At 40.9% G+C, this 25,138-nt stretch overlaps 1 protein-coding gene and 1 long non-coding RNA gene across 9 annotated transcripts; both read left to right on the top strand.

Annotated features, from left to right (window-relative positions):
• Positions 1–696: 696 nt before the first annotated feature.
• kctd1 (potassium channel tetramerization domain containing 1) lies at positions 697–14,682 on the top strand. 8 transcript variants are annotated; one of them, XM_078935020.1, is made up of 7 exons: positions 781–797; positions 2,355–2,423; positions 5,909–6,048; positions 8,177–8,355; positions 9,246–9,390; positions 10,694–10,999; positions 13,656–14,682. In XM_078935020.1, exons 3-7 carry the CDS (start codon positions 5,959–5,961, stop codon positions 13,815–13,817), a joined length of 882 nt encoding a protein of 293 aa, XP_078791146.1. In that variant the 5' UTR covers positions 781–797; positions 2,355–2,423; positions 5,909–5,958; the 3' UTR covers positions 13,818–14,682. The 8 variants fall into 8 exon arrangements, with proteins under 8 accessions (XP_023820885.1, XP_078791149.1, XP_078791146.1 ...); XM_078935019.1 differs by lacking the exon at positions 781–797 and adding an exon at positions 1,949–2,086 and having other exon boundaries at positions 2,196–2,423; XM_078935021.1 differs by lacking the exon at positions 781–797 and adding an exon at positions 4,044–4,154 and having other exon boundaries at positions 2,288–2,423.
• An 8,941-nt stretch (positions 14,683–23,623) lies between these two features.
• On the top strand, positions 23,624–24,959 carry LOC144986864 (uncharacterized). Its single transcript, XR_013650725.1, has 2 exons — positions 23,624–23,834; positions 24,169–24,959. It is a non-coding gene; the product is annotated as an uncharacterized LOC144986864 (long non-coding RNA).
• The last annotated feature ends 179 nt before the right edge of the window (positions 24,960–25,138 follow it).

Genomic DNA, 25,138 nt, shown 5'->3' with positions numbered 1-25,138 from the left:
GGCATTCCAGGATATAAACAGAGAAGGAGGATCCCAATGAGGATTTCACAGACCAGGACTTCCATATTTTTTTTCGTTGCTTTGCCCCGCCCTCGTAGTTCCTGGCCAATGAGTCGTTTTGTTTACAACCTTTGGTTTAGAAACAGAATAGTCTGAATACAGACCAAGGGCAAGGTTTAGGACTTGATCCAAACCAAATTAAGAGAACTCAACTTGGACCAATGGACTTCTGAATACATGCTCATTTGTGGCCAAGAAATAATTTATGCACACAAAATGCTAACAAAATTCTTATTTGTGCTCACAAAAAGCTAATTTGTTCCCACATAATGCTAATAAAATGATCATTTGTAGCACCAAAGTACTAAATTGTGGCCACGTTATGCTAATTTTTTGCCACAGATTAACATTTGTGGGGACTTTTTTTATGTAATATCCAGGGCTCCATACAAAAGAAGAGCATTATTTCTGAAAAACAATGTGACATAAAACAACGTTTTTCTTATTTCTCCTTTCTTTTCCGTAGTTTTCCTGAATTTCTCACTTAATTTTCTGCTTTGACAGCGGTATTTACAGCGGCTATGGTGCAATTCACGTGACTCTATCTGTATAGGCAGGGCAAGCTCACATCTGTAACTAATCTGGATAATTTGCCCTCAAAAAAAAAAAGAAAAAACACTTTCAGCCAACCACAGCATTGCCTGTTGTAGTCATTGTAAATTTGGTCTAATCCAAGTTAAACTCTGCACATTCACATTGTGGAGCAACAGCCTTTGGGGAGCCAACAGCAGACTTTAGTAAGCCTCTCTTGTCAGTTTAAGCATCTGACGCATATTTTAAATGCTTTAGTGAGAGGACTACATTTGGGTTCCATTTCTGCCCAAAATGGAAAACGGATGGGGTTTTAAAGCTGGGAGCTCTCCATCCCCCCCATAGTTTTTAGACTACAGGCATACAGAAATGTGTGTGTCCTTCCTTTGCTGAACCTTGGTGTAAAATGCAGCAGAAAGGAAACTCTGGGGCGAATAACTTTGTTACACTGTAATCCTCTCTTTGTTTTCTTGTGGGACACGATGGTTAAAAAGTGCATCCTTTAATGCCGGATCCAAAAGGATAACTGACCCGGTCTTCAAAAGCCATCTTGTTTATCACCAGATATGCACATTGCTTTGATGAAGAGACAGATTTTGTGTGATGGCATGCATCACTCAGCGGTCTCCTGCTGAAACATTCCTGCTTAAAAAAAACACTTATTTATTTACACAGAATCTGTTGGTGAATGTTTGTTTCACATGAATGTTTTTCATCTCTTTCACATGCACCTCTGCCTTTCATGTCGGGTAAAATTACATTATTGCTTACAACTTGATCCTCTCAACAGTAGGGGGCGGGAGAGCATTTTCAGCCTATCCCTACCGTTTCTTTGGCAGGGGTTCACTGACTGTTAAGAATGTAAAGTAATATAACCGTCAGTTTTGCAGTGAGTGGAAAATTCTGGTGTAAAGTTTGGCTAAGCAAACTCTACAGCAAGTGCTGAAAAGAAACAAGAACTTTTAAGATTAGATTTGGTACTATGCGCGTCCCCAAGTAACACTAAAAGCCTCAGAAGTGCCTCAATCTTTCTAAAATCATGCATGGTTGAACATTTGAAATGAGCTCGCACATCACCCTCAGGCACTGATTCAGACTTGATTGAGGCAAGGCAAGCTGCAAGTGCTTATTTATACAACTACGTCACTTTGTAGGTTGTCCAGAGGGAGAAAAGAGGCTGAAAAGACTGCAAAGAAACAGGGCAAATGTCGCTATATACATTTGTTTAATAACTTTCATCAACAAGTTGTCCGTTGCGCACGTTGTGTGCGGCAAAATGAGCAGACTAGACAGGTTTGATGTCTGAGAGGACAAGTAAAAAAAAGGGGGGGGGGGGTCAAAAGACTCCACCAACAATCTATATAATTATCATCATCTGCCGCCTTTCCTCCCTTGCAAAGAAACACTCCATCCATTTGTAGAAATCGCCTGGGGTAACGTTACATCAAAACTAATCATAACGATTAAAATCTGCTTCTCTGCAAGGAGGCAAGAGGCAAGTGAGGGGGGAAATAAGAAAAATATATTTCTTTGATTTTATACAAAAAAATACATGAACTCTAAATCTGAAGCTCTGCCACTAAGATCTCCTCTTTCGTTCGCAGTTGTTTGCTGCAGATTGGTTTAGACTCGGGCAGAGACATGAGCTAATTGTATCCTGATCTTTGCCTTGAGGGGTTTCGGAGCCCTGGAGCAAGTATTCTCTGTATTTTGTTCTGTCTACCTTAGCCAAGCTATTGCATTTCTCTCTGGTTTGGGAGCAGAAGCAGATCGTGGGCCAAATCGGAGGCAAAAGGTGGACAAAAAACACTTTAGGACGCTCCATGTTTCAGGTAAGAAAAGATTTATTCGGTTTGGCTCTCGTTTCCGAGGTTGGATGGACTGGGACATCAAGGCGCAGCAGCTTTTACGCATGTGCCAAGCGGTTCGAGCGGCTCAGTTCTTTAAAAATATTAACCATTTCCTGACTATTGTAACGGGGTTACAGTACAAATGTACGCGCGGCACGGATGGAGTGGTCGGTGGTGTCTCTGCGTTACGAGACCAGCGGATTAGACTGCGATGTCTTCGAGCAGGCACTCCACATGCCCCGCGTGAATTCGCTCCTGGCGCGTAGAAGCTGCGAGAAACGCCACAGTCTCCGTTGCTTTTTTAACTTTGTTAGAACTTACTTAAACGTGCGTTAGTCGTTTCTGTTGGGTTTTATGTATGTATTTATTTTAACTCTCGTGAACAATTTCCATTTCCTGGCTGGCCCGGATCATCTACTGAAAGACGCCATTGATTGTGGAGTCATTTCGCCGCGGGCGTATTTCTTCGTCTGTATGACAGGATACGCACGTCAATGCAGAATTTGTGAATCATCCTTAAATGTAAGCGACGTGTTTAACAGTTTTGTATTTATGTGAGGCTGGAATAGGAGTTAGTTCTCCGCGCTCTGCCTCTTGGACGCACGATGCGCAATCTAGTAGAAAGTCAGGATGGATGGACTTGTCTTATGCGCCTCAGAGTTACAACATGGACTCAACTGTGGAAGAATCCCACTCCAGTTCACATTTCAAACTTTCTGTTTTTGTCCTGTCGTTTAGTTTAGTTTTTTTTAATTTTTTTTTTTAGTCTCAAATTTTAAACTGTTATAAAATAATGGCAAAGTTTGGGTCATCTAGTGCAATCCTCCCCTCCGAGCAGAATAAAAAAAAGGTCAGCATGGATGTTGGTTTTTATGCTCTGATCACCTGATGGCGCTGTAACAAAAACCATCTCGTCTCGACTCGACGGTGTGAAAGCTGCCGCTCTTGTTCCCACGTCAAACCACTGATGAAGGACAACTTAAAAAGAAGGGAAGGAGGGGAGAGGGAGGGGGTGTTTTTCGCATACAGCCAGCACTTATAAACCCGGACCGCTCGAGGCCAAACGCTGTTATTATATTTCATATCGGGGTCCCACCACTCCCGCGCCTTGGGACAGTTTTGGTGTGTGCCAGTAAGCATTCAGCACTGTGTCCAACGGCCTGCAGCAGTTTCCAAGTGGATAAAAAAAAACTTCCAAGCGAATCGCACTTCCTTATCTGTGATGTCATGCTGATGCACAGCTGCAGAAGCCCCACAAGATTATTTTGAAACAGTCTCAACCAGAAAAAAAAAGTAAGGGACAGTCCTCTGCTTTTTTTTAGTCCTGGTGTAAATAGTTTTTTTTTAAAGTTGAACTTATGGTATCGCTAAGCCTTTTAAATGTGTCTATCATTTAAAATGCACTTTTTTTACATAAAATATAATTCAGATTCAACAGAAACTTTGGGACTTTTTAGGAGTGTTTTTTGTTTTTTGCCTTAGATATTCTGGCTTTGGAGAAACTTCAACTCAATTTCCCGACTCCTAAATGTCCGGTAAACCAGCCTTGAAAACCTCCTCAGGCCAGATTGTGGTGACACTAAACTACCTGTTATTTTGTAGCCTTTACAACAGGAGATGACTGAAGTTCGCCAAAGTCTGTGGCTGCCTGCGTGGGGACATTTGAAACAAATAGCCACAGGCAATAGAGCAGAGACAGCCCATCCAGATTATGTAAATACCAGTCTGCTTGCCTGAAAACTGAATGTTAATGCACTGATCTAAAATGCTAATTCCATGTTGTAGGATGTATTGAAAGCACCAAAGAGCTGAATTGTGGGAGAGACAACTGAAAAGTTACTGTGCAACTTTTAGTTGCTTCCATAGACTGATTCATTATTTTTTTCAGGATTGTGGTCTTGCATTTCTAGATTTTTTTCATTGAAATTTTAAATTTGTGATCTTTGTTTAAAAAAACATGGGGGGGGGGGGGGGGGGGGAGAAGGATGTAAGGAGTGACTTCAACAGCCTTAATATCTGGTTTAGATTTGTGTTCTTCAGTGAAAGGAAAATGCCACACGAGGCATTTGTGGCCCCGAAGTGCAAATCAGACCAACATATATCACTTGACGCAAAAACATATTAAAGATGCCGCCATTTAAAAAAAACAAAACAAACACAAATTGTTTAAAACAATACTAAAGAAGAGACAAGAAATGGTATAGGTACCATGAGACATCGCTGATTGGATAATGACGTTTGTCCATATTTTAACTGAAAGTTATTGGCATGAAGCAATACTGGATTTGCTCTGTACTAATCGTAAAACTTTTATAAATATTGATATTCAAGACCCATTCGCACTTTAATACCTTTTTGGAAGACCTAAAGTTCAGCCATGCACACACACATTCACAGAGTGGCACCAACCTGTAAGCAGCTGGAGCAACATGGGGTTCAGTGTCTTGCCCAAGGACCCCTCTATACATGGGCGGAACCGAACATGCGATCTTCCGATCAGACATAAACTGCTCTCTGCATCAAGTTTACCCCCATTTCATTTATATTTTGTTTCTTGTGTCTCGAGAGGACCTGGGTGCAGAAAATTCTCAAAAAAAAAAACTTTTTTACTGGAAACCCTAACAGTCACAGCTTTTCCTGTTTTAAGCTTTAATACAAGTTTCCTGTACCATTCTTTTAGGTTAAGGTCACAGTTGGGGTTACGATTAGGGTCAATTGTATAATTTCCACTTCCGGCCGATGATGTCAGACTCCATCTTGTCTGCAGCCATGTCCCTCTCTTGAGTTTTGTTTCTAAAACTTGTCTAATTTCAGAAATGAAATTTTTGTTTTGTTACCATTTTTTTTTCCTTTTTTAACTGTCATTGTGATCTTTAATATATGTTTTTGGGCTAAGTGATTTGCACTTCGGGGCCACCGCACATGAACAAGGAGATCAGGTGATAATTTAGCAGGAATAGACCAGACAGACTGGCTCCTGCTGGCGTTTCAGCGAGGGTTTGCACATACACATGCAGCTGAAGTTCTGACTTCTCCAAATGTTAGCACTTATAGGATGTGGACACCAGCGTAAGAAAATGTTTTCCTACTTCTACCAGCTCTGAATGATGTTGTGATGGAAGAGATCATTCCCTCAACACCCACATGACGCCCACCTAACCACCTGTCCTTTCTCACTTCCTCTTCTTTCTCTCTTGCAATTTTCCATAATGCCTGACAGATTTTACACCCAATCCACCTTTGCGATGACAAGGCTTTGAGGAAATCCAATTCCACCAAGCTGTTTTCAGAACTTTCTCTCCACAGGCACACACTTCCGCACACACACACACACTACCATCTCTACAAATTAGTCAGGGAACAAATTACCTGCATTCTGAGTGTGATCCCACGCACTTTGCCGGCTGCCTTACACAGGTCCCCTTTTGAAGAGCAGCCATGTGATTTCTCTCTCTTATGCCCTGCAGGCCCCTTTGCCTTCTGCGAGGGATTCTGGAGTTGAATTTTAAAACTATGTATGGCTGCTGCCTGTGCTTATCAGCGCGTGCACAAGTGGCATGCAAATCAAACCAGGATCACACACTGCATTGGAGGCCTACACTCAAAGGCAAGCTTAATTGCTAATTGGGTGTCTAGGTGTGAAACCAACACTGCCAATGAGAAGCAGAAATGTGGATGTTTTAAGGCCAGTGGTTGAACTAATTAATTTTAATCTGAATGTTATTAAAATTTGTGGATTCCCTGCATTTTCTTCTGAAAAATTATCCCGGAAGAGCACAGCGAAAGTAGTCTTAAGTGCAGTTGGACGTGTTGTGGTCTGTTTTTATACCCTCATGCATATACACAAGTCGCCGGAGGTGCTGCTTTTGTGTAATTCTACACAACTACTTTGAAAAAAATAAAATATTTTTAAACTTACTTCTTCTAGAAACCCACAAAAGTTACTGAAAGTGATCTATGTCTTGAGGTATACCTTTTTGTACTAAAAGACTAATTTTGGCCTAACCTGGGCAAAATGTGACACGTGGTGGTGACTGTTGTGTTCACCTGCTATGTCCGGAAATCAACAGCTGGGCCTAACCTAGTCTCACTGTCATGTACCAGCTTTGACCAATGGGGTCTGACATGGGTTGTGGCAAGTGTCAGAAGGGCTCGGTTTTGCCCAGAGGCTCAGAAAACTGCCAAAATTAGGACAAAGAAAATGTGGATATGGGTCACAAATTTGACAAAGATTATTTTGATGTCTGAAACACGTTTTTTTTAAGCATACACTTTATTTTTAAATCCCTTTCAACTGCAAAGCAGATTTCAAATTGTACTGGGGCAAAGGATATTGTAATTTCTGAGGAAGGTTGTGCTCCTGAAAGCATCAGGTGAGTAGGTTGGGAGTGAAATGGTGCGTTCATGTCCATGTAGTTGAGCATGTCAAACACAGTGATATCATTGTTTGAGCTTTGGGGTCTGTTTGTTTTTTAGAAATCTTGACTGAGAGTAGGGCTGAATTAAAAAAAAAAACGCTGCTGAACAATGGGAGCAGAAATTAGAGGAGGGGGTGACCGCGCCGTTCCAAGGGGCCAAAGGGCCAGCTGCGCAGGGTCCAGATGTGCGTCCGACTCCCACCATCTCATACTATACTGTAGGACAGGATCCGTTTTATTCCGAAAATGCGGCACACATACCTGCCACTGAAGCAGCGACAGCCCAGAAGAGCCGCAGGCGCTACAATGCTAATGTTGTCGGGGGCTTTGACTTCTCCCCGCCACTGCAAAGGAACTGCTCCGTGTGACAGCCACGGCGCCGGCGCTCTTCCTCCCGGTGCTCGCTCGCTGCTCCTCGCGCCTATTCGCGTCTATTTATCTCTCACGAAACAACCCCAGACCTCGTCCGATCTCTTATCAGCGTCTGAGCCGCGATGGAGGAAACGGATATCATGGACTTAACGCATCAGAAAGCGAAGAAGCGCCCGCGTCCGGTCAGTTCTGTGGACGAGTCCGTGCACGCGTCCCTCAAACGGCTGCCGATGCGGGCAGCGGAGTGCAGGGAGCCCGCGCTGATGTTTGCGGTCAGAGGAGAGCCTCTCCCCGCAGCATCCCTGAAGCAGAACGACCACTCGGTGAATTCCTCTCCTACCGCAGTCATGCCGGCTCAGGTAAGGAGCGCAAAGAACTTCCAAAGAAAGAAACATTATCCGCCTGCGTCATTTAACCCAAATGCGCACAGCCTTCTACAGCTTTTATTTTATTGTTAAACTCAATCATTTGTGTCGAATATGTGGTCGAAGCTCGTAGCTCTGTCAGGGGTTAGTTCTCTCCACGATCCCAGTCATGTAGGGGGCTAAAACTTTTGGGAATGCAGTAGTTTTCTTCCGAAAATTGTCTCCTAATGGTGTTTGTAGGTTAACATGATGTAGCTTACCCCCCCAAAAAAAATCCTATTAAGGTATTCAAATCAAGAGTCATTATTGCTCGTCTCCAAGAGAGATTGATGCCCCAAATTAATTTGGTTTCGGAGATCATGGCCCACAGGAGTAGATGCTTATGGATTGTGGCAACATCCAGGTCAAGGTCAGGCTGCTCCATCCTGCAGGAAATATAGTTTTTACTCTGGGCTTTCTTGGCAGATATAAATTTTTACATTTTCATTTGTTTTCTTTTGTTTTCATCTTTTTTTTTTAATTCACGGAAGAAGCAGCACAGTATCTTTCCTGTCTGTGAACCATACCTTTATGTCTTTAGGATAACCGCTCCAGCATGTCCAGGCCCATGATCACACGGTCACCAGTGTCCCCCTTGAGTAACCAGGGCATCCCTGCACCTGCACAGCTCACCAAGTCCAACGCCCCCGTGCACATTGATGTAGGCGGGCACATGTACACCAGCAGTCTGGCCACCTTGACAAAATTTCCAGAGTCGAGGTAAGTCCGTCTTTTCATTTTGTGGCTGAAGCGCTTGGCTGATGAGGATTTTCTCATAGTTTAATGTCAACCTCTTTAACATTTAATGTCATCAAGCAACAGTCAAATGTCACAACTCTTCACATCACATGTGATTAAGAAATTTTGATGTACTTTTTAGATAGTGTTGTCAGGTTGGTTTCTAATCATTCAGGTGTGTCACAAGACAATTCCCCATGAAATAAAAAGATCAGTTATTTTTAGGGGCCAAACTGTTTGTAGGAGCTGCAACCGCAGAATGCAGAGCGCGCAGACAAAAGCAACTTGGTTATTCTGACAGATGTCACAGCAGCAGTAAAGTGCCGAAGGGCATGGAGCCATCTGGAGGCTGGGAGGCTGCACTGTCGCTCCCAGCTCAGGCCTGGGGGTGATGGCAGCCTGCCTCAGGCAACGTGCACCAGCTGCCTTGACCTCTCCAGACCAACACTGCGTCTCATTCCTTTGTTTCTTTCTTTGAATCTGGAAGAATAAAAAGGAAAGTAATTTTAAGCGACTAGAAATTCTGTGAAATAGTTTCTTTTTTCTTTTAAGATTTTCAGAAGAAGGATGGTCGTTGAAAAATGTAATCAGTCTAATGTTTAGAGGTGCAAAGATTACAGCAGCAGAAGGGTCTTCTGCTTCTGTCAGGAGCTGCAAACATGCCCAATTAAAATAGGCTGCTGAATAATATTGTCTGTTTTTATGTTTTCAATTACAATGTCAGACTTTGATGTAAAACAATAAAAAAAGCATAGATCCATCATAAACTTCTGCCATTTGCAGAGTAGATAAAACTTAACATTTAAGGATTATTTATCCTCCAATACCTCTCCCCCCATGCTTGACCTGCCACCCCTGCTCTCTCTGTCTAGAATCGGGCGTCTCTTTGATGGCACAGAACCAATAGTCCTGGACAGCCTGAAGCAGCACTACTTCATTGACAGGGATGGACACATGTTCCGTTACATCCTCAACTTCCTCAGGACGTCCAAGCTCCTCATTCCAGAGGACTTCAAAGTGAGTAGGAGAATCCCCAGAAACTGTGAAGTCTCCTCAGCAGTCAGCAGTCCTGTAACTCGTCTCTCACAATGAATGCTGAGGCCGTGGAATGCCTTTGGTCACTAGATGTCCTCAAGTTACCCAAAGCAGTTACCATGTCTGTGCACTATAAACTAATAACACGATACCAGGGTGTGCAATTACGGTTCCTACCTGCCATTGTTTCCCAGATGCTAAATTTAGATATATGACATTACTAAAAACATATATTTTTGATGCATCTATGCACAGTTTTTGGCCCCCATGTCTGTCCACGATGGTTTTTTACTGCATTAGCCATTCTCTATTATATTTTGTATGTGTCATTGAGTCAGTAATGACTTACCCTTGGAGAAAACAAACATCTGCATTATCTGATGGACTGTCCAGCACAACTCAATCAGTGGAAAGTATGCCAGTTAAAATAAGCGCAGGCTCAACTTGAAGCCATTTTTCACTTTGGTAGGTTTTGAGAGAAGTATAAGAAAATGGTAAAGTTGCTGGTCTGCAAATAAAAAAAAATGCTTTCAACTTAAATAAATCTCCTTTTCAATTTCACTTTTTTAGGTTTTACTAAATAGTGTTTTAATTCAAGCCTTTTTGTTTTAGGTTGGATAGTTTGACTTTTTAGCAGGGCGATATGAGGAAAACTTGCAATGTGCAATATTAATGATCAACGTTGTGATGACAATGTGACTTGGGATAGAAGAGCAAATAGCCAACCAAAAAACAACAAATACATAGTTTCCATTACAGCGCAACAGTTTTATTAAAACAAAAGTCAGCATCACTTAAATTATGCACCAAATGACCCTTGTCTACATAGGAGGTGGGTAACTAACATAAAAAGGCTTCTTTCGATTGATCCAATGTGTTAAGGGCTCTATGTGATTCGTTAAATACTTAAAGCTGCCAAGAGACTGTTTTAACATGTAAACATTTGACGTAACTATTTATTGCAATCATTAACGATAAGTGTGTGATTTATTGTGCAGGCCTACTTTTTAGTCCCAGTTGTATATTTTTTGAGGGGGCAACAGAAAGGTTAACATTTGACTTTTTAAATGTCACCTTTATATTCCAGTCACTTTGTCCACTGGTCTATGACAATTGATTACCCTGTCTTTCAGTTACCGGTAAATAAACTGGAGGAAGAAAAACTTTTTTCTAGAAAAAGGATGAATTAATAGTTACTAACACATTTGATATATTATACATCACTGAACATTTATTTCAAAGTGTTATTTGCGTTGTAAAACCATTTCTGAACCGTTTTCTCCAGGACTACAGCCTGTTGTACGAAGAGGCTCGATACTTCCAGCTGCAGCCCATGCTGGCTGAGCTGGAGCGCTGGCGTCAGGATCAGGAGCTGGGCCGGGTGTCCCGTCCTTGCGAGTGCTTGGTGGTGCGTGTTGCACCCGACCTGGGCGAGAGGATCACACTTAGCGGGGACAAGGCCCTCATTGAAGATGTTTTTCCAGAGATCGGAGATGTCATGTGTAACTCAGTGAATGCAGGCTGGAACCATGACTCCACACACGTCATCCGCTTCCCTCTGAATGGTTATTGCCATCTCAACTCAGTCCAGGTAATGGATGCACACGGCAGCTTTAATCTGAAAGTGTCCAGTTATGAACACAAGTATACAGTGTGTATTTTTACTCTCTTTTTATATGTTAAATGTATCCACAAAGTCGTTTGACAGGGTTGGTAATCTGTTCATCTTGCGTCTTTCATCTGCTGTTTTGTGATGGTCTTCAGAGATCTTGCGTCTGATTCCAGTCTTTTTATTTATTTATTTATTTTTTTTTTAAATGAACAAAAATCATCAGAAAAGCCCTGCAGGAGTAGAAGCTCTTTGATAAGTTCATCAAAGCAACACTTTAGCAAGGCATCAACGCACAAGTCGACCACACTTTTTACTTCTTCCCTGTGATCTGACTGCAATAGTAATTCAGACTCTGACATCAGAGTTGATGGATGGTCAGCCTCAGACGTTGGATTCTTTTTTTTTTTTTCATCCATGCGCGTAAACATTGTTTTATTCTCTTTTGTGGGCATTTATGATTGCAAAAATGTGTGCTAACATTTTTAGTTGTGGGTTTATGTTGCCCTGAATCCATTTTGGAAGATGACATGAATGTTAACTAAGGGGAAATTACCAGGTGGGTTATGAAAAAAGAAAAATTGTCCCATTTGCAAAATCACTTACATGCCTTTGAAACTATGTAATTGATTGTGCTTTTTCTCTCCTGTGTTGAGGATCCTGCAGATGACTCCTGCATTTATTGTCTGTCAGTCTTCTAAGTCTGAAGCGAAAACAGAGGTTCTCAGAGTCCTGAAAGATCAGAATTTTTAACAACTAGTTTAGCAGCCTATATATTGCAGTAGATCTTGTAAAGTTACGTTCACACTGCCTTCAGCAACTCATGTTCAAGCAACCACTTCCAATGAAAATTGGATGTAACACTTTGTGCATTTCGGGGTTCTGCATTCAAAGCTCTTGCATTCACTGAACGCAGGTTGGGTGATCTTTCACCAACCAGAGACTAGTATTTGGTAGTGACGTATGAATGGTGTCCCTATTAATTCATTAAATTGATCACGGAGGAGAAATTAATAATTGCGGTCTGTGCCCGGGTGAAATTATGACACCAAGTCTTTTATATGTCGGAATAGAGCTGTGAAAGAAAAAGCCTGGAGAAAGATTTGCGAGATTTGCACCACTTTGACATTTCTCACCAAGCCTTTACTAACTGTAGGTGAAGGACATGTGCTAGCCCCTCCCTGCTTGTCCAATGTGAATACAGTGGGCTACTCGCACTTTAAAGAACCCACGTATAGCGCGTTCTTAAAGTGCGTCACATGCCTGTGTGTCCGCACTAAGCTTCAGTCCTCAAAATAAGCTGCAAGGGCTGGTTTTGTCCCTAGCTCATGCACTGTTGATGAGAATTGAGTGAATGAAGTCTACATGAGCCACAAGGACCCCTACAAAATGTGAAAAAAACAGATACTGCCTCCCGAGGGGTCTTTGAATCGATGATTATTTAGAATAACATCAAACTTCTTTATGCTTATTCTTATCTATTGCTTCCTATCTTCATAAAATCCAAATGATCAACAGTAATTTGCACCTAAATGAAAATTAGCAAACATTTAAGGGAGTACCTTCAGCAAAATTTTCCTTGATGACTATCTAGAAATTGTGTTGTACCAATAAACACTCTCTGGCTCTTAAACCAGGCTCTGAGCAGCATGCATTTTGGCAATGACCCTACTTTGGTTAATATATTGATATTTTGCTAATTCAGTGATGTTAATAACCTCAGACAGCTATCAATAACTGATTAGGAGAGACCCTGTTTAGAAAGATTTCACAATGATTTGGATTGTGTTGCCATCTGAAGTCAAATTTCCACCTCCTTCCCAAAAACACACAAACAAAACCGGCCTCTGAAGTGTGTGAGTCGTGGAGAGCAAGCAAAGAGTGAGCATGCTCCCTGGCAGGTTGTCCTCAGGCAGAGCCCATAATCCTGTTTGGTTATTAAAGCACGCCGCCGGTGAATGCTGTATCTGCGGCTAATGGAGGCAGGACGGGGGGAGTTTGAGAGAAGGAAGGGGAGCATAGAGAGCTGCCAGCAGTTGGGGGACCTTTGTAGTTTTGGTGGAGGCTTGGACCCCGGGGGGAATCTGTGGAGAGGGGTGTTCGCAGAGCAGCCCATATTGAGCCAAGTGGCAGAAAGAAAAGCCTCACTGCTCCCTGGGGCCTCTTCGATGGAATGTGATCCTACAGCCCCCCCAGACACGTTAGTAGATGTCTGCAAGGCTGCAAGATCAGGAACAGCTAGACACGCACATGGAAAAACACACATGTACACCCAAAAAAACAACGAGAACAGAGCATTCACCTGCGTGAGAGCCTCTTGGTTTCGTGGAAGTCTTGTGAAAATCGTATCCAAAATCCCATCACACAGTAAGCATATGCTGCTGCAGCTTACATTCAAAGCTGTTTCCAGCTCCAGACATAGCACTCAAGCCACAGCATGTGTTGGAGGTGTTTGGTACAATCCCCAGTTTCCCAGTCTGGAGATGCTAAACAAAAGGTTATCCTTCAGAGTCATCATTTTAGTAAAACGGTGACAATCAATGCATGCAACAGAAGAAGAAAGTATGGTTTGTTGCAGTGGCTTCTGCTCCTCCTTTTATTTCCTACTCACAGGTTCTCCCTTCTGTCTCATCCTCAGGTTCTAGAGCGTCTCCAACAACGTGGCTTTGAGATCGCCGGCTCCTGCGGTGGAGGCGTGGACTCATCCCAATTCAGCGAGTACGTCCTGCGGAGGGAACTGAGGAGAACAAATCAGCGAGGCCCTAATTCAAACAGGATAAAGCAGGAGCAGCTGGACTAAAACCCTCCCGAGCTGTAGGAGGCACTAGACTCTTCTGTCGCGGTCAAACGTATGACGCTACAGACCTCTGTGGACTATTTTTCTTCATTTCCTTGTTGATGTTCTAGTTTTCTTAAACTTAAGAACCATCTAGGGAATAACAATAAAGTGCAAGAGGAGATTTTTGACATGAGAAGATACAAGACATTTGAGAAGTTTGAGATTGCAAGGACATTTGTGATTGTCTAGCCCCCATTAAACCAATTCCGAAGGATTTATAAGAGCTGGATACCCAAACAAAGTTTATTTTAAAACTTGGAGCCTACATTAGGTTGAATATAATTTCTAATTTACAAACATAAATTAAGTCTTTTATTGCTGATGTTGTACGTTGACTAGGTTGTTATTGGTGGATTGATTTGGTTGTCAAACCGACAAACTGGCCCAATTGGTTTTCAAGTATTTAATCTAAAATAAAATAGTGTTGCAATTGTCATAAAAATTTGATTTCAATGATGCATTTCAAAAAGAATTTCCAGTTAATATTGTTTATATTGTGATACAAATGAAGTGGTTTTGCATTAGTTGAGATTATTTTAATGTTTTGTGCCATGAAATAAAAAAAAGATAATAGTTTCATCAAAGTTTAAATTCCTGATTAAGGCAGTAAAAGATATTATTTTGTAATGTTTTACACCATTTGCCTCATTGGGGGGTATGAACCTCAACTTCATGTGCAACATTGGGACTTATTTAATTGGATCATAACCTTACCTTGAGTCTTGTACATTTTCATTGTATATGTGTTTGTGTTTTTTACATTTTTTAAAGCTAATTTGTTGCCTAAGACATGACTGAACAGATTAAAAGTTATTGTTCTACCCAACCACAAGATCGCTTTTTTTTTTCTCTGATGATCAAGTTGATATGACGTATATAAAGTATTTCTAAGATTACTGGCCTACGCTCCCTAGTTTTAAGAGGAATGTAGCAAAAAAAATGTGAAATAAATCTCGGCTAAAATTGTCATCTGCTCTTTTTACTGTGCTGCACAGACTTTCCATACATCTACAGGGTGTGAAAATGATGCGGGACTTTCCGGATTTCTCACATTTTTTTATCAGTTTGACCTTTGTGAAATCACATTTTTTCACGTCTTGGTATTTCTTAGCTCTTTTTAACCAGAGAAGTAAAGCAAACTATCAAGCGGTGTTCTACCTTGGAGGTTTATGTTGGTGCATCGGAGACTACACAGGACACTGCTTATATTGAATGGAGTTGACTTCTCCAAGCAAGTTCTGTCAGTTGTGTTTCCACATATTCCTGCAGGGCCAAAATCCAAAGTGAAATCCCACACAGAGCCCTGTCATCTTGTCTCCGTTCCTTTTGGCAGAATCTCCACTTTCTTTGGCTATCTGCCGTTTATGCTATATGTCTCCCTTTTGGGCCTCTTTGCCCCAGATTCCCTTTAAAGCTAAAAGTTAAAAGACCAGAGGTGCAACTGCAGTCTCGCACACCAGTCCTTTGTTGTCATGAATAACCAATTATTCCTTTCTTTGTTTTGTTAGGCATTTGCGATACAGTTGGTAGCCATCAACAGGGATCCTTCTCTAGTCTTTAAATAATTTGTTCATCCTTGGATTTTACACATTAAAAGAAAAGTTGCCAATTTGTATCACATTTCTTTCTACAGGTGTATTCAGACTGGACACTATTGGATGGGTTAAAGTGAATGAGAGTTCATGCACCCCGATCATCCAGAACCAATGTTCGGTTTGAGTACACTCAAGGAAACCGTGGTCTGGGAACAGGAACCGCTCTGAGACCCATCTTTCCAAGTGTTCTGGATTTGTTTCAACTGAGCCCCGGTTCGCTCTGAGTTTCCTTAGTCTGAACACACTCCGTGCTCGGAGCGGAACAACTGAACCAAAACGGCCAGTGTAGCCGGGCATTACGGGATGTAAACAGAGTAACGGAGCAACAATGGTACACAGCAACTTGTTGAAAGGGGGTTGGATGAATACAGGCTCACTAAAACAGCCTTCTACGTGATACACATCACTTCTCATACTGTTTTTCCGACAATCTATGTGTCATAAACACTCATCAGCGTACCTCTCGATGTCTTCTCAGTAGCAAGTCCAAAGTAGCAAGTAAAAAATGTTGTACCTGATGTTGATATAATATCAACATTGATATAAAATATGTGAATTATACTGACAAGGATTGCAAAGTGTAGCAGTTCCATTATTTCTGCCTCTTAATGCTTTGGCATCGTAATTCCTGACCAATGACTGAAAAGACCTTTAGTCAGTTAGTTTTGTTCGCAAGCTTTGGTTCATAATAGAAATGTCAGGTTGAAAGGCATTCTGGATACAGACCAAGCAGTTCAGGATTTGATCCGGATCAAATTAAGCGGGTTTGGTCCAGACCAACAGACTTTTCCCGGCTGAATATACCCTGAATGTCTAAGATTAAACTTTTTCCCATTAAAATCACAGTGTGGGTAAATAGAGACATTAGTAAGGGAAAGTTGGTACTGTAGGACTGCACAAAGGTTTCTTATGTGGTCATAGAGATAGCAAAGTTTTGGTTTTGGACAGAATGATGTCCAAAAATTCAGGGAAACTGCCATGGCTTGGATCCTACTTACCTAAATACATTTTGTCATCTGAACAGAATTAATTAATATTAGTTTTGTTCCCACAAAAATGTGTTACAAACAAGAGACAGAAATCAATGTTTTATGAAGACATTCAATGACGTCTGCAAAAAGAAAGTTCGAAATATAATTGCTTTTTTTTTTTTACAATAATGAACTAAAAACCAAAGCAAATGCAAGGATTAGAGCTGTTTTTTTTCATTCTATCTCAATTTCTGATGAGTGGGTTTAAGTTTGGAAAAATATGAGTCTTATTAGTAGCTTCACACAGAGTATTAACAGAAATTTGGTTTTTAACTTAGTAGCAAGATATTTTTTTGCACCTTGTTTAACAGTGTAACCTGAGGCAAAGCTTGAGTATAATGAGACCTTGTCCAGCCTGCTCGCCTCTCACTTCCCGACTTTTGACTAACTTTAAAAGGAATTAGAGATTTTCTCCTCTCAGGACACAGTCTGCTGGAATAAAAGATGAATAGCATTAAGAAACTGATTTCCACTACTTTAAAGGACAGACTTGGAGGAGAATAAAGCAATTGGAGATCCTCCCCTCTTCAGTGTTGTGGCTGTGATCACGTCTTTTTCACTTGCTCTAGTGATTAGACAGAGTCATCAAAAGGCAGAGAAGGCCCTGGAGAAGGTGGCCCTGGCCATCTTTGCCCACTCCTCAGGCTCTGCTTACTCATCATAAGTGAAGGTCAGTGGATGGACTCACTCACCCCCTCTCAAGATCACCACCCTTCTACAGACCCCAACAGTCAGTTCTTCATCAACAACATCTGGATTTCTGACTACATTTATTGCTCTTTTCAAACTTTTCTTTTTAGCTTTTCAGTGCTGTATTTTGTACTACACATTCCTCCTACCTTAATTGCAAAAAAAAGTACTATTGACTATTTTTTGCCCGCGAAATAATTATAAATGTAACCCATGGCAAAAAAGAAACAACTCCCACACCTCTCCCTTGCCATTTCTCAGTTTCTCTTCTTCTCTTCCTTTTTCTCCTTCCCTCCCTCCCCCACATCCAGCCTCAGGAGCTGATTTCAAATTTTCAAAGGTATCTCATAGTGAGGCTGAGAGATTGAAGGTTCATAAATACCTTTATTATAATATAATGGTCATACATTTCCACCTATTATTTCTAGTGTAAGAATGAGTTCATTTGTGAGATAAAAGCTGTCACAGAGGCTTTAAATGGGTTTTGATGGACAAGTGCTGACAGGAACATACTACAAAAAGACCCCAACTAGCAGAGTAGTTCAGCCAAGAGGTTTTTGATTCTTCAGTTTTAAGCTCAGGTGTAAAAGCCTAACTGGAAAATAATTTCTGCTCTCAAAATCTCTTCGAAAGTTTTACATAGAAAATGTTAATTCAGATTATATCAAAGTAAGTTTCAAACAAAGGTTGGAGTTAAGGCCCGTTCACACCGGGACGAATTTCGCCCGCGATATTCGCCGACGTTTAACGCCTCGTGACTAAACAAAGGGCACCAATGTGAGTGTGCACACCAACGCGAAAAAACGCCATGCGTCAAAGCGTCACTTTTTAAAAAACGCCTCGGGTTTGTTTTTTTGGTTTGACGCGCCGCGTCGAAAACTATGCGACCAATGAGAATGGCGCTTTTGCACACGTGTCTGGAGCTTCTGAAGTTACAGTAAAACACAACTTGGGGGCGCTCAAACACAAAACTGTCTTGCTCAGCACACATACGTCACGGCGAAGAAGATAGACGCCAAGTAACGTCTACACTGCCACGAAGAAATAATGACGGACATTCTAAAATATCCCCGAACCAAGCTCTCAACTTGCTCTCTTCTTCTGAGTGAAAAGCGACTTTAAGAAGCGCAAAGTTGCTCAGCACCACCTTGTGTACAGGGGTATTTCTGTTTTACATTAAGCGCCATCTAATGTCAGAGAATGACATTGCATGTTCGCTCGGCTCATCGTCAGCGAAAATCGCCTGGGTGTGAACACAAAAAACGTGGCGAAAAACGCTGGCGAATAACGCCTGGCGAACATTCGTCCCGGTGTGTACCGGCCTTTAGAGGAGTTTCCAAATAAAGCATCTTATTTTAAGAGAGTTTATTCCTCTTTAAACAATATCCAAAACTTTTCCATTTAAAGAAAAGTTTTTTTACCACAGAGGTTAAAAACGTTTTTTATTGCTTACCAAACACTATGTACATTAAAGACCCACTCCAATGAAAATCAGGTTTTTGGTTTTTCTAAAATGTTCTTGTTGCATTTTTCTCATAATGGAGAACAGAAATAAAAAAAATTAAGCTTAAAATGCTATTTTTTTTTGTATTTCTTTAATTAAAAATTGTTGTGAATATGGAACAGACAAAAAAATGTAATTGAAAAAGTTTTTACATGTGACCCAGAAGCTACTATGGCAATAAGCCACAACCTCCCAGCTCTGCTCCATTCCAATGCATCCACTTACAGACAAATAGATTCATGCACATCTCTGTTTTCCTTGTCTGAGCTGGTATCTTGCTCAAAACTATACTCGCTTGTCATTTTTCTTGCATACGCTACTGTTAGGTTGGGGGTGTGAGGACTGTGAGCTAGCAGAAGACAGTGTTATCAAAGGGATGATGGGAAATGAGGACAGGCTTTCTCCCCACCAACAGTCTCGCCCACAACCCAGAGGTAAATTTCGGATGAACCAATGCTGCTCTGCAGAAGCTATGCCCTAAAAAATTATTCATTTTGGCTAAAGGCATCATAATCATCATTAATAGATATCTGGGAACAATTTTACAATAGATAAAAAAATTATTGGAGTGGGACTTTAAAGATTTTTGGAAACAGTCTGTCATTGTCAAACACATGAATGTCTTATATACTTACGCAAAAAGAAAAAATGTTGATTAAGGGCCTCAAGAAAAAAAAAAAAAACATTTAAACCAGAGAATGTTTTTCAACTCACAAAGGTAACTATTGCCATGGCTGATAGTATTAATACCAGTGTCACTCACTGCTTTCCATCTTGGAAATGCCAGTATTGATGTAAACACAGAAGTTAAGGTTAACACAGCTTAATAAAAACTGTTTTTTTGTTGTAAATGTAAATAGTAAGAATGAAAACAAAAGTCTTTATTTTCTTGTCATGTCTTAGGTTCTAACCAAGCTTCTCAGGCAGCCATAAGGTATCATCACTTGTCTTTGCGTACGAACGGTGTCATTCAAATAAAATGTATTTGCTTCTTGATTCAACTTTAGATGTTTATTATGGTAAGTGCATTCAAGGTAAAGAAAACACATTTTTTAATAATTGTTTGAGTAGATAAATGCGGGGAAAGAGACAGAGCAACCATTTTGTTGCTTTAATAACTCCTCATAAGAAAGTAAAGGTCACACTGCCTGCACAGTTGAACTCTTTTGGTTGCAATTATTTAGCAGCCTATGCTGCAAAGAAAATGTAAAAGGATGAATGTTTCAATTTACCAATAAAACTGTGGTTTTCTCTGTGACCTGAATTCCCAGAAGAATGGAAGAATATGGATGGTAAAGAAAGAAAGATGCAATATAATTTACTTTTTAACAACATGGACTAAAAATGTTTTTCCTATTTATGCAGGCATCGCTTTAAAATATGATAGTACCTCTTGGAAATCTTCCTCATTTTGTACCTGAAAGTCTTTAAATTGCAGAGGTTCACTCTCTTTCACAGTTTATTAAAAGGCCCTGCAGATTAAATGAGCGAGTTTAAAAATGGATGAATCTGATTGTCAAAGCAATATCCTTAGTTTCAGAAAAAATAATTTTTTAACAGTCTGGTGTTGGCATTAGCTACAACTCACTCACATTGGATGTTACGGTTTACTTTTCTTGCTTTTGTGTTTTGTTCTTTTTTATGCGGTCATGTTTTGAGTTTCAGTTTCCTGTTTTATTTTGAACGGTTTCCTGTTTTGTTGTAGTATTGAGTTTTACTTTTGGTTCCCTCTGACCTAATTGTTGTCACCTGTGTCTCGTTTGTCTGTATGTATCTAAGTTCTGTCTTTCCCTTCCTCCTGTGCTGGTCCATAGCTTGCTACTTCCCCATTCAAGTGTTTTTGAGTTTCTCAAGCCTCCTCAGCAGTGGTTTTGTTTTTTAGTTGTTTTTTTTAAGTTATTATCTTGTTCCCCTGGAACCTCCTGCCTCCTCCTCTCTGCACCTGGGTACTCCCTCAACCCCTACCGTGACATTGGAAAATTTCCCCAAAATCACTCTGCCTAAAAAGTCATGCACAAAGACATGCACCAAATACCTTTCTTAAGTTTTTAATCTATAGTGAGTCCATTATAGTGAAAGAAAATCATGTCTTTACTTGCTACTTCATGGTTGCAGTTTCATGTTTGTTACACTGCTCCCCAAACAGCCATTCACTCATCTTACTGTCTAATTTAAGGTAAACTGGACACAAGTGTGAGGTGAAAAAATGAAGATTGTTGCTGTAAAAGTGGGAAAACAAGATATAAGGCAGAGGTGTCAAATTAATTTTCATCGAGGGCCACATCAGCATAGTGGCTGTCCTCAAAGGGCCAGATACAACGTGTACATGTAACTAAATGTGATATAAATGTAAGTACTGCTTAATGTTAAAAAACTCATTATTTATTTATTCTAACTTTGTAAAGTGACAATTACAGTTGCATTGAAAACATATGTTTGCTTGTTACTCTAGCATAAATCCTTTTAAATTTTGTCCAAATTTTGTCCATTTATTAAAACCCACATAACTCCGTTAATGAAGGTTCAAACTGTCCAAATGAATAAAGAAAAACAACACAAAACTACTGAGCTAGAAAGAACATGTATTACATGTGTAAAACTTGACAAAAAAAGGCTGCACACAGCCTTCCATCAAACTGGTGGTTTGATGACAACAATTTGTCTGCATACACACATTAAGACCTGCAAACATTGAATAATTACAACAACAGCTACACATAAATAATATGTAATCAACTAAAGAAACATTTTATTTTAAGAAATTAAAAACGTCTATGCTCACGCGGGCCTCATACAATAACATGGCGGGCCACATTTGGCCCCCGGGCCTTGAGTTTGACACATGTGGTATAAGGATACTAAATCAGACTTTTTTTTATCTTCATCATGGAAAATTAGACCCAGATTTGAAAAGGTCCCACTTGTTCTTCAGTTCTGACTGCTTGCCCACTGGGTTATGGCATTGTACGTTTATATTTATTCTGTACGAGACTTCTATCACTCCAGAAGTAACATATTGAGCAGACAGATGAGTTCAAGTTCAACTAAAAATCCTACTTTTGCAATAAAACGTTTTAATTACAGGGAGTTCAACATGTTTATATAGAAATTGGGCTCAAGCAGCTTGCACACTCAATAATACGTTGGTATCTTGCCAAACAGAAGATAAAAGCTCTGAACTTACCTTCTTTGTCGACATTTTTCAACTCCAGCCAGGAGACTTCCTCTAATGATTGGACTGCAATATGGGGCTGCGCTCCAAGGGCAGGGAATATGAGGTAATGCTCAACAACATCCTATGCTTTCCATTGTTTATTTATCAGTCAGGCCTTGAATTATGTTGTGCTTGCAGTGAAGAGTTTTAGACCCCTGCAGGCCCCTTGCCATACTCTGCACACTTGGAGGGGATCGTTTATATTCTACTCCAGAGGTAATGGAAGAACACGAGATTGGGAAGCAGCTCAAAGACCACTCTGCTTGTGACACTCGAGGCACAGCGCATGTTGGTGTTGACTCTCAGGCATTCAGGTCATGGCATTCCCAGGATTTTAAACCACAAGCCAATGTTCCTCTTTTCTGTTTCACTTTTCATCTAAGAGGTTGGATGACATGTGGGTGAACGTGGAAGTCTTAACTACACCCTATATCAGCAGGAAACTTTCTGTTGGTAAGTCAGAAACAGACAGAAACTTGTTTCCTTGTGGTCTCTAAAACATGTTTTTCCAGTTTGCTCAAAAGTTTCAAGTATGCCATTATTTTGCTTATTCTCCCTTCTTTTCGGTGCTCACATTAAAAGCCTGCATCACTCAGAAATGTTTGCCTACATTTTCAGCTGTAACACTTTCTGACCAGTAAAGTTTTGTGTAAAATGCTGAAGGTGCCACATTCTAACCTACATTGAAAAAACCCTGTGGGGCGTTTTGAGCCGCTGAGATAATTGCACTTGTATTATTCGGCAAAAGACATCAGCAAACTTACTCCTTCCCTCACTCTTTTATTTATTTCCCACTCCCTTCCTCCTTTGGCTGAAAATTAATAAGGCATACCTAGCCTTGATTAAAAGGTCTCAACTATATTTTGTTTCTCACCAGTGGCAAGCCTCCTTTGCACCACCCTTTTGCATGGAAAGACCTGCAAGTAAGGAGTGCTCTAATGATTCTGGAGCTTGCCATTCGAGTCCCACCCATCCATCATAGTGGTAAGGCCAGCGGCTTTATTATAATACAGAGGACAGACATGCTCCGAGGCTATGTGGGACACAATAGAGGTCTTTCAACAGACCTATAAATACATGATCTGTCAGAGTTGCTGTCCTGGGGGCGCTCTCAGCCAGGCTCTAGCCCTTCGGTTGGCCATCACTTATGCTAAGATATGCACCAGCCCTGGGGCTAAGGCTAGGGCTCAGTTCATTTCAGCCCCTCATCAACCACCACGTTCTACCTCCAGCCACGAGAATAAATAAGAACAAGATGAAAAAATTCATTTATTATGACGGAGAGTAAAACCTTAAAAAAAAAAAAATTGAGGGAGTCAAAATAAACAGTGATAACTGAGTGCTGACTCTCTGGCTGCAACATCTAAAAAGCTGTTGCTAATTTATCACAGGGAGCATTTTTTTTTTTGCACTTAACAGAGCACATTGGTATGAGGAAAAATCTGGAATTACTTGTTAATATTGCCTTTTGTTGCAACAAACTTGCAAGTAGGAAAACTTTCAAAAGCATGTCTAAAGGCTGTCTAAAAGTGTCCCTTTAATATGTTTATTGAGAATATTTAAGATGAAATGCAGCCCCTCCTCCTCCTACTCCTCCCTGCTTCTTTCGATGTTTAATCTCAGGTAAGAATCCCTTTTCACAGTTACCTCTGAGCCAAGATCAACGATCGTGGAACCGGGTGTGTTCTTTTTTAGAGATTATTGTGGATGGAGGCTGTTGCACCATAGAATAATAAACAGGTGAATACTTTAAGTATGTATAATTCTCTATCTCTGCGCCACCGTAATGCATTAAAATCATATTCATCCTCCAGGCATAAAATCAGCAGCAGATTATGTCCAGAGTACAGTGAGAGGAAACCCAATGACAAATCCCACAACAGCGATCACCTGGGCAGGAGGATGCCAGTCATCGCGGCTTGCACCAAATCTTGACAGATGAAGGTGGGTTTAAACAGTAAGTGCTGCCAAATCAGCAGTTAGTAGAACCATGTTTACATACGGACACTGTATCTGCAAACATAAACTTCTGTAAGGAAAGGATCAAATGAAAAACCATCAAGTTCTTCCTGTTTCCATCCACCACACCCTGCTAAGGTTATCCCAGCACGCTTGCCAGCCAAACAAGCCAGGTTGGGGTTAGTGTTCACAGTGGCTGGTGCTCTCAGCTTCAGATTTTTGTGCCTTCCATACACACATGCACAGAACAACAACCCTCATCTGCCCCCAAGCACTCCCTCCCCAACTCTTCTTCTTCTTCTTCTTCTGTTTCTCCCAGATCTCTCTTTGCCACAGCTGCTGCCTCCTGGCCTCACCCAAAGCCTTCAGGAGGCTTCCCAGCTCCCTCTCCTTTCCCCCTGCAGCCAAGAAGGAAAAGCAGGCAAAGGGAGGAAAATAAAACTTCAGGCACATCACGCAAGGCCATCTGGGTAATCTTGTTCAAAAGGCTTGAGGTGATAGCTGCAATTTACACAGGGTAAAAAAAAAAAAGAAAAGAGGAACAGACCTCATTTCCATACCTACCAGCCTCAAGGACCTGAAATTGAATAAACTAAAAATTAGAAAAGAATTACAGTAAAACCAATACGGAATATTCAACATTAGTTCATTTTGTTCTTCTAACACCCACCCCCCACCCCCCATCTACCCCTTCTATCCCCTTCACTCACACATTCCCTGATTTCCCAAGAAAGAGAACAGTCAGGCTGACAAGAAGGTGCCATGGACGACTAACAGGCGCACACAGGCACAGTTGTGTGTGCACACTGAAACACCTCCATTCAAAATGCACATGCAGACACACACACAGCCAAAGGGGGAAACAATATTTGTGATGAAAGAAAATCAAACTGAAATCCAACATGTTAAAGTCAAGATGATTAGTGTGAAAATGTAAAAGCATCCTCAACCGGCATATCCCACAGTCATAAAGATATGTTAATTTGCAGCTTAATGGCTGAAAGCATAATTTTGCTTATATAAACCTTGAAACACGCTGCATTTCTGAAATGTGCCTTAACTTAATGAAGTAAACACCAGCACAAAACAATAAATGCCCCAATTAAAGAACAGGCATGAAGAGAAGTGTCTATTTCCCGTTTTGCCCCTGCAGACATATGTACCCGAGCATATTTGTGCATGTACCCACACTCAGAAGCATATGCGCCGTGTGCAGCTCATGCACATCATGCCTTCACGTCTCACATTAGCATATGCACTGTGTTGTTTAAGATGTAGGTTATCTGCTG

This window comes from Oryzias latipes, chromosome 17 (genome assembly GCF_053564925.1).
Source record: "Oryzias latipes strain Hd-rR chromosome 17, Olatipes_Hd-rR_3.1".
In the NCBI taxonomy this organism is placed as follows: domain Eukaryota; kingdom Metazoa; phylum Chordata; class Actinopteri; order Beloniformes; family Adrianichthyidae; genus Oryzias; species Oryzias latipes.
This window is presented reverse-complemented; position numbering and strand designations above follow the sequence as displayed.

Bases quoted from the DNA above. Each gene is read 5' to 3' on its own strand.
- kctd1 (XM_004079268.5), top strand. From the start codon at position 7,354: ATGGAGGAAACGGATATCATGGACTTAACGCATCAGAAAGCGAAGAAG. The intron at 7,591-8,176 runs GTAAGGAGCGCA...TTATGTCTTTAG, and splicing joins CCGCAGTCATGCCGGCTCAG to GATAACCGCTCCAGCATGTC. The intron at 8,356-9,245 runs GTAAGTCCGTCT...CTCTCTGTCTAG, and splicing joins ACAAAATTTCCAGAGTCGAG to AATCGGGCGTCTCTTTGATG.